Source organism: Cebidichthys violaceus, unplaced genomic scaffold (assembly GCF_023349555.1).
Source record: "Cebidichthys violaceus isolate CVI_PGR_0920_01 unplaced genomic scaffold, fCebVio1.0.p SCAF_8, whole genome shotgun sequence".
NCBI classification, from domain to species: Eukaryota; Metazoa; Chordata; class Actinopteri; order Perciformes; family Stichaeidae; genus Cebidichthys; species Cebidichthys violaceus.
In genome coordinates this window covers 2,154,004-2,163,676 of record NW_027176964.1, presented here as the reverse complement: position 1 = coordinate 2,163,676, position 9,673 = coordinate 2,154,004, and the positions used below count along the sequence as shown (strand labels likewise).

The following is a 9,673-nucleotide window of genomic DNA, read 5'->3' as shown; positions in this document are numbered from 1 at the left end:
CCGCTCCTGTGAATTCCCTGAATCATCTGACGGCAGTGAACCAGGGATGTCATTCTGTTTCACTGAACAATCTCTAAAGAGCAGCTTGCAGTATACTGAACACAAGCTCCCATCAGTAGTTAGGAGAGTTAGACACAGTGGAGGACAGACAGCGTGAGATTAAAGACTGATTTCACAGGTTTGATCAGAGTTTAAAAAAAAAAAAAATTTCCTCTGTGCATTATTAAAGCTGCGTTAAAAGCGTTTCTGACTGAAAACTGAAGCCATTATGTCTCTTTCTTCAAAGTCACTGCGCTCCACTGATGAAAACAAAAATGTTAGCACACAGAACATGTGACTACAACCCCACTTCAAAAAATCTGTTATTTTCAAACTTAGCACAGCAGATGTGTCCACTTGATTCATAACCGTATTGATTAGCTTAATATATTATTATTGATAACCAACGTCCTTATTAGTAACCTACGTCACTGCTCTTTGCTAACGGCAGAGTGGGCGTTTCCATTTGAAAACACAAGAAATGACCGCAGATAGACCAATTAAATGGATTTTTAATTAGGGCCACTTGTCTCCACCTGAACATTTGTGATCCTGTTTTCTCTCTCTTTTCGCTCTGTCTTTGTTCACCACCAACTCCTGAGGGAAATATCTGTCTCTTTATCCGTCTCTGCTGCCAGAAACCAGATTGATGTGAGTGGAGTTGAAACAAAAAACCAACAAACGGGGAAGAGACTCAAAGAAACTAAAGAGTGCTGAGAGGAATATCAGTGTACGCCTAACTATATATATGTTTGATCAGGACCTCCTCTTCACCAATTCTTTATTCAGATTGATTTAAAGAACAATGTTAATATTTCTTGTATGGGTTCGGAAACTCCTGATTCTTCAGTTTTCAGCCGTACTTAAGCAGTTCGCGCATCTCTCACTGCTGCCGAGTCTCTGCACAGCCGTGTTGTATGGCTGTGGCAACTTGAAATATTGCCCGGCCATTAACAGGCAATCCAAATGTTAGAAGCCCGAAATGTAAGACTAATGATTGATAGCACTCAACGCTACGCCACACCTCTAATCCGACCTGCTGGTGCTTCCAAACTAAAAGGAAGCTGTCATGGCCAACTTGAGGGGAACTAAAAGGAGGTTTCTGAGGAACCCAGAGACCGCTACAGACTACAACGAGGCAATTAAGTTGGAGAAAATCCCTCTAATCCTTAAGACTGTATATAAGAGGTGAACATAGTCACCGTGATGTCACCAATTGGTTTGCAGACTGCACTTTTGAAGCTTCGAGGTCGGTATTTTGGCCGTCATCATCTTGTTTTTCTGCAACCATGTATAACAAAACGTTGAATAAAATATTTTTAGGCAACCAGAATGTTACCATTAACTTTCATGAACTGAAAACACACTGAAAGGGTTTAAGTTGTAAGATGAAAATTATAAGAAGTGGACGTTCTGCATTTTAGCTGTTGCTTTTTTGCAACCAGAAGTGACTTGAAAGGGTGGAGCAAAGTAAAACTGAATGTTGGTATAAAAAATATATGATGTATTTATTTTTTTTGTAGTTAAATTCATCAAACTTTCTATATAGCTTTATATTTCATGCAAGTTGTAAGTGCTAATATTTTAGCTGTTAGCCAGAGTTAGTTGTACCAACAAAATGTTACCTACCCCAAACAATAATTTTGTGTAAGACCTGAAATCTGTGGGCCACACACACAAATTATGTTAAAAGGTAATTTGTTGAATAAAAAGCTCTCAGTGGCTTAAATTCTAATCTTAAATCGTAATTTGTATTTCATAATGTTAATACAACCACAGAAATAAAACAGGAGTAGAAGGGACTAATGTTAGAGAGATTAACAGCATTTAATAGCAGACACGTATAACTAGTTTGCATCACATTTCAGCTTAAAATAGCTCTTAAATACAAACATATATGTTAAAAAAAAAACATCCCCAGTCTCCCCTATTCCACACATCATCACACTGAAGCTGACATGTCTTGGCATTGTTTTGACGAGTTTGAGGAAAAAATGCTTAGGTGCTGCACCCAAGTCTTCGAATGGTAGGGGAAATCCTACCTGTTTATTCTGGCATCATGTGGGCTAAAATGTTGGTGATGTTCTTATGTATACAAACATGTCCATATATCGTAAGATAAGTCGTTAACGTAAAACTGGTCGAGTTCATGTCCATTTATAGTATGATAAGTCGATATATACAGTATCAAGATAATGTCTAAATCTTGACGATAAGTCTGTTGCGTAAAAAAATATCTTAAGTTATCTTAATCATCTCATTTTAAGCAGATGCTATAGAAAACTATGTTTTGGGATAAAATGGATTGTTTCAAATCCTCACTAAAGACAACCTCCATGTAAGAATTGTATCTTTACTATATATAGTCGGTCTACGCAATAAATTAAATAATAATAAACTCAGATTCCAGTAAAGTTAGACCAGTTGGCCACATGCATTCTGCTGTTTTTTTTCTGTCAGTGTGTTGGTGTCATTGTCACTGACCTCAGATGTTTTTCGTAGCAATGACTCGGCATTACTCTCGTCACTTTTCTTTCATAGAAATGTGTCTGTAAAAGCTAGTGATTAGCACTGTCTGGCTCTGGCCTGTCTGTGTGGATTTGCATGTTCTCCCTGTGTCTGTGTGGGTTCCCTGCAGTCCATCCATGGGTTGTTAAAATAATGACTGGGGTGGATGTGAGTGAGATGTGAACTACACAAGTCAGAGACTGTACTGAGTGTTACAACCTTGCGACGGACTGATGACCAGTCCAGGTGTTCACCACCTCTCACCTATGTGAACTGGGATACACTACAGTGAGCAGGTAAAGCCATGTGGACAATGGATTGATGGCTGTTAAAGATTACATCATGTATTTTGAATATAAGGAGCTAAAGATCAGTGTCATTGTAGATGTAATGGCCTTATAGGTAATAATATATATTTATATCAGCTTTATAATCTGCGAAAGAGGGAAAATAAAAGTATTTTTGGACAAATCTTGACATGGGACATTGGAGTTATTTTCTCTGTTCATGGCCTGTCAGTCTGCCAATAGGAGCCTAAAGTACAGTTTAGAACACTCTAGAAAAGTCTTGTATATTCCATGGGTGTGGACTTGTTTCACTATTTATGTATAACATTTTAAACACTTTACATATAGTGTTTGATTTGTTAGTGAGATAGTTATATGTGGATTTGTCACTACGAGCAACTTATTTAAAATTACTGGATGAGACTGACTGTTCAGGACCAAAAGCCCCAGATTCACTGCATCCATTACTTTAAATAATGTTGTTAATTTCAAATGTGAAATGTGTTACACATGTTATACTGAAGGAATAGAGGTACTGGTGGTCCCTGGCATATGTAGAAGCTACTAGCCTCATTTAACATCAGTCCAAACTGTTATACTCCTCAGTTTGCTTTTGTCCCCTTTGTTTTTGTCGTCTGTCTCTGTCTTACTTTGTATAATTCCTTTAGTTGTTTATATATATTCAAGTACTTTTCTACACAAGAAAAAGAATGACGCTGTCATGAAGTCTGTACTTGATGGAAACTTGTAGGCAACAACGTATAGGGTTAGGGTTATGAAAACACTCCTGGAAAATAAGATAAAAATCATATTTATTCATCAGATTCATACAATAGCATAGTTCAATCCCAGTGAATGTCACTATATACAAAATAAATACACTGAGAAACCTTGTAGTTCTAAGAGTTCTTGCTGCCCTCCAGTGGTAAAACTGAAAGTGTCAATAAACAGCCTGAACTCAGTAGCATCTTATGACATCATAATCTTTCAGTCAAAGCTTAGGCACACATCTGACAGGACTACAATGAGTCTTACGTATTAGATCACACAGTTGGGATGTATGTCTAAAAAAAGCTATGAGTGGCACAGAACTGGGTGCAAAGGCTGTTTTTCTATCAACATACCAAGCCCAGTATAAAGTGACAGTAAACCAATTAACTGTGGAAAAAAAGAACCACTGGTTCCAACTAGACCCAGTGACAGTCCTGCTGCCCCGTGGACACATTCAACACATACACGCAGCCCAGCAGCACACTTCAAACCTTTAGACAGGAAGAAAAAAGAACATTTGTATCACCTGTGTGTTGCTGACTACATCAGTATCCGTGATTGATTTTTTTTCTAATATTCCTGAAACATGGATTCAAAATGTCGATATTACAGGAATTAAATGTGAACAAGTTGGAACATATTCACTGCCTTCAACGACACTCAACTCGACGGAAAAACACTCGGTGACCACTTTAGTAGGTACACCTGTACAATCAAAAGCAGTCCAATCTAATTCTGGTCTTGCATTTGATGACCTAACATCAAACACCCAGACTGTAGCTGGGACTTAGGCTACATCCACATTACTCCGTTTTCGTTTGGAAACGGAGTTTTCAAAGGAAAACGATCTCCGTCCACACAGCGTTTCAGCCATCGTTTCCTAAGTGATCTCCGTCCACACCACATGCCTGGAAACGAATATCACGTGACTCTTCACGTACACTGGACATGCGCCGATGTAAACAGGAAGTATATTGTCGTATTTTGTAACTAAGCAACCAGAGTAATAAAGTAGTCTTTAATGATCGTAAGTACGTGTTTGATACTTAAGATCTTCTCTCAAATCTTCCTCTATAAACTCAAACAGATACAGTTCGTGGAAAGTTGTATACGTTTTATTTTTCAGACTTAACGTTAGTTACAGCGCTGCGGGTCTCTCTCTCTCCCTCTCTCTCTCCGCTCACTGATCTCTCTCTCTCACCCCACTCACTGATCGCTACAATAACAGCTGTTTCCTCCGCAGACATGCAGACTTGACTGGACAAGTGCAGGGAACATAAACCTGTTTGGAACTGTGCATCTCTCTACTATGATACTGTCATTTGGTCTATAGTGAGCCTCTGTGCTGGACTGTCAAATGTATGCACCGTGTCATTTTAACAAAGACAAACACACAACAGCATACCCATGAGTCTGAGCCACAGGAGCACAGTCAAGGCCTCATGGGAGCTTCAGCTGTAGCTCACACTTTGTCTTGCTCAAGGACACTTTGACTCAGAACACGTCCCAGCCAAGGAACGAACCGTCAACCCTCCAGTTACCAGACAACCTTAGCCCAGTGAGCTAGTCGCCCCCTGTTCTCTCTTCCGCCTCCGTTTGTACACACTTGTTTTCTTCTTCTCCTCCTTTTGTTCTTCTTCTCCTTCTTCTTCCCTCCTCTCTGTCTCCAGTCTAGTGTCTTGTGGTGCCTGTGAGATGGGAGGATTTGGGATTTGTAGTTTTTGTAGTTTCTCTGTAGTCAGGGCTGACTGGAGATTCTGGTAGAACCTAGAGATGACCAAATATCAATAAATACAAAAATTAGAGCTGCCTGCAGCATGTTTGAATTCTGATGTCTAGAACTAGTCTGAGTAGGAGAGAGCCATTAGCAGACCGACCTGTGGATCCGTCTAAGGTTCTCCTCCATCTTCTGATTGGCTATCTGAGTTAGGAAATGGATGTACTCGTGTTCAACCAGGAGCTTTCCTTCGTGGCTGAGAGGAACCTCCAGGCCGTGGGTGCTTCGGACAGCCTAGAGGGACAAATTACAGTCACGCTTTTTACACAGTATATGCAAGCACCACATGCAGCAAAGCAAGGGGGATTTCTACTGCATGGATTGTCCAAAGTTCAACTGAATATTAAATGAAAACTAATGGTACCGATAGTGACGGCATCCTGGAAATGTTATTGATGTCACAGAGCCTACCGTGATGATTTTTCCTGTCTTGCTGACAGTGAGACCAGAGTTCCTGAAGCCTGAGTTGATGGACACTGAGTGCTAGAAAGACAAGACATGTTAATGACAGAGTGGTCCGTTGTCCATGTTCATTAAATCAACACTGTGATCGTTCAACAATACACACAAACTGTCATCCTCACCATCAGCTGAGCGTCATCCAGCCGCCGACACTGAACATGGAGCACAAAGGGCTCAAACTTAAACACTGCATCTCCACTGGACCTGGCCAGACCACACATCTGAGGAACAAACACAATGTGCTCTTGCTAATATCAAATCCACATTATTAGATGAAATATTAGTAGTGCAGAGGTCCCTCATATCTCACCAGGTCCTCAGATCTGCATTTCTGGTGTGAGACAAACAGCCAAACGCAATTCTGTTTGAGGACATGACTGCTCTGTGGAGCCTAGAAGAGAGGACACAGGACAGGGAATTTAAAAAGAACAGACTTAGACAAAGTGCTGTGGTAATAGAAAATATCATCGTTACGTATTTGTCATGCAAAAGGAATACCGTTGTACCCTACAGCTAGCTCTAACAAAAGTCAGTCTCTGACTAGTTCCACAAGTTGCAGTTGATAGCGTGTTAGCTTGTTAGCTTGTTAGCCTGAGTAACGCCTCCCTCACCCCGTCGATGAGGATGACTCTGCCGGAGCAGGAGCTGGTGGTGAAGTACTCCTCACAGCTGTTGAGCAGAGACACTACATGTGCAATATCCTCATCCACGCTGCCCTTCTTACTCAGGTCCAGCTTGTTCAGACACTGCTTCTTCCACTGACTGAACGTTTTCTCCATAGCTAACGTTAACGTTAGTCATTTAGTGTGGCACACACACTGTGACAGTGTGAGCTGACGGGGCAACAATGTGTTTAAAAGCTCGGGACTTTAATGACAAAAGCAAAACAAACTTTAAATTGCATCCATTACATGCTAAGCTCTGTAAACATTAGCTAGCTGCTAGCCATGCTATCGCGCAGTGTTGTTTTTCCTTCTTCTGCTAAAATGGCGGCCAATATATTAGTCAAGAGTGTACAGCGCCACCTGCTGTACTGGAGGTGATACTCAGCGTATCAATCAGTTACTTGTGTCATATTTTATCCAGAAGCGTTGAATTGTAACTTTTTTTTTCAGTGAGCGCTTGCTAATACGTGGCTGACAAAGCCATGCTCCATGTACACCAATGAAGGTTATGCACTGAGAGGGGCTCAGAGAGCTCTGGGGAGAGTCCGAATGGAAGCACCCTGAACTGAAAGTGACGGCCTTGAAAGGCAAAAAAAAGAAACTGTCTGTGGTAAGGCACAATGAGAACATGGAAATAGGCCTCCTTCAAGTAGACAGACGTGAACCCCTCTCCTCCGGAAACAGCACACGTTGTGCTCACCATGCAAATGGACTGGACTGTACTTGTATAGCACTTTTCTAGTCTTTCCGACCACTCACACTACTTGTCATCATTCAGTGTGGCTTTGTGGCACTGTGCCAAAGCACACTGACTGTAATCCTGCGGGTTTATTGTTGGAATGCTGATTCAGCATTCCAAGTATTGTTCTTCAAATCTTTATTGTTGGAATGTTGATTCAGCATTCCAAGTATTGTTATCCTAATCTTTATTCTTCAACTATTTCTTCCATCCCACGTATTTTGGCACTTAATAACGTCCAAATTTTTTCAGCTACAGAAACCGTTCAACTATTTAAATGTTCAGCTTTTTAAGGACACCCCTGCTATGTCTCTTCATATTTCTAATCTTTAAACTTTTTGAATTATTAAGCTTTTTGCAACTTTTTTTTTTTGAATGGGATGTCTATGGAGAACCTTTTCAAATCCTCTTAAACTTTTTCAACTTTTTCTTATTTCCTTTTCTGTTATATATCATGGTACACATTCCGCAACAAGGTTTGGCAGAAACTGTGCAGTACCAGTATCAGTTTGGAAATATGTCGAACCAAAGTGCTTGAGTTCTCTCTATAAATATATAATGTTTGATTGTAACATATATTCCCTTTGTCATTACTGATGGATTATGATCAATATGGCACTCCAGTGTCTTTATTAGTCCTTTCTTTTTTAAGAAATATTGATTTCAAATGGATACTGAACTTTTTATTTTATCCGTATTTCCGTGTGTTTCACATTTTATGATACATAAGCTGAATAATTATCTTCTATAAAATATGTTGCATACTAAACAAACTAAGATACATAATTTGGATGTGGAATAAGTTGAAGTGCTCGTGTTACACTTACACCTTTATTGTCACAGTCCTCTGCCATATACTGATAATTAAAACTATAATGTCATACAGGAAGATGATGCCTATATATAATTCATAGAATGCAGCTCAAAATGTAAACAGTATTAAGCATTTAAGTTTATGTCAGGTATTACATTGTTTGTTTTAACTGTAGTGTGGATGAAGTGTTGCTTTGCATGCTTTTTTTAGTTATTCTCTGGTTTTCTGTAACTGATATCAAAGTGAGTGTATTCACTGTGGAGCTGGTGTTGCCACGGGGTTTTCCTGTATGGTGTCAGCCTCTTCATTTCCATGGAAAAAGGAACAGAGCAGAGGAGACGGTAACACTTTATAATAACTACACGCTATGAAGCATTTGTTCAGTATGTAAACACTTAATTAATCATTTATAAAGCATTGTTCCTACATTAACACTCAATAGTATACAATTCATAACAGCTATAAATGTTTTATTCTTGATTAATAAGCTCGTCTATTATGTGTTTGGTGATTATGTTTTTCATACTTTGTAAATTAAGTATTATATATATTACAAACCAATTATTAAGGAGTTGTAGATGATTAATAACATCCTTTATGAAGTGTTAGTAAATGATTAAGAACTTATTTAGATGTGCATTATTCATGCATTTATATATATAATGATTTAGATATGCATTAATGGTTAGGAACTATGTTAATATATGCTTTATAAATGCATATTAATACTGCATTTCATGATTAATTCAGGTAGTTACTAGTCATTTATTAAGTATTTTGTGTGACCTCATCTAAAGTGTGGACTATCTATGCCTTACAAAGCATTTATGAATGACATTGAAAGACCACCAGTGCCTCAAAACCCACAAAAGTCTGTTATCTTCTCAACATAAAAGACAAAACACAAAGTGATCTGGAACACATCAATATTTATTACAAGATGCAAACAATGTACTCGTATTAATACAAACCTCTCAGCCATTCATTCATGTATAAACCAAAACAAAGATTCTCCTTTAGAAGAACATGGCTGGATATAAAACATTTACATCCCCTCCACTCATATGAACTGATAAATGGTCATCAAACATTGTCCTTATCATATAACAGCTAGTTAGCAAACTGTCTCCTGGATCGCTCTATTTACAACGGAGGTAACGCCGTGGCGTGTGCCATCTCAGGACCTCTAGTTGGTGACTTGCTAGCTGGAAGGCTAGCTAGTCTATGCTGCCGGATCGCTCGTGGGCTGCTATTCATAATTTTTGAATCGCTCTTAGTCTGGGCTCTCCCCTGAGACATGTTGTCCAAGGCAGTAGCCCCTACCAGGGTCGGACAACATGGCTCCCAGGATCACTGAGCCACTCAAACTCCTCCACCACGTTAAGGTGGCGATTCGCGGAGGAGAAAAGGAAGTTAGAAGTGAAAATAGGCTAGAAGTGGGGATAGGGTAGAAGTAGGGGTAGGTTGGAAGTGAGGAAAGGGTGGAAGTGGGGATAGGTTAGAAGTGAGGGGAGTAGAGAACACAGTCTGTAGTTGGGGTTGGATTTGTTGATTTAAAGCTTTGATCATTTCATGTGGGGAACGGTAGTATTTCTGGTCTTATTGTACTGT

The 9,673-nt window shown here is 39.5% G+C and overlaps 1 protein-coding gene across 1 annotated transcript; it reads right to left on the bottom strand.

Moving 5' to 3' along the window:
• Nucleotides 1-3,629: 3,629 nt before the first annotated feature.
• On the bottom strand, nucleotides 3,630-6,808 carry tyw3 (tRNA-yW synthesizing protein 3 homolog (S. cerevisiae)). Its single transcript, XM_068701933.1, has 6 exons — nucleotides 6,456-6,808; nucleotides 6,155-6,235; nucleotides 5,967-6,065; nucleotides 5,794-5,865; nucleotides 5,483-5,616; nucleotides 3,630-5,372 (listed from the first exon to the last, which is right to left on the bottom strand). The coding sequence occupies exons 1-6, from the start codon at nucleotides 6,621-6,623 to the stop codon at nucleotides 5,156-5,158; spliced, it is 771 nt and encodes a 256-aa protein (XP_068558034.1). The 5' UTR covers nucleotides 6,624-6,808; the 3' UTR covers nucleotides 3,630-5,155.
• Between the last annotated feature and the right edge of the window lie 2,865 nt (nucleotides 6,809-9,673).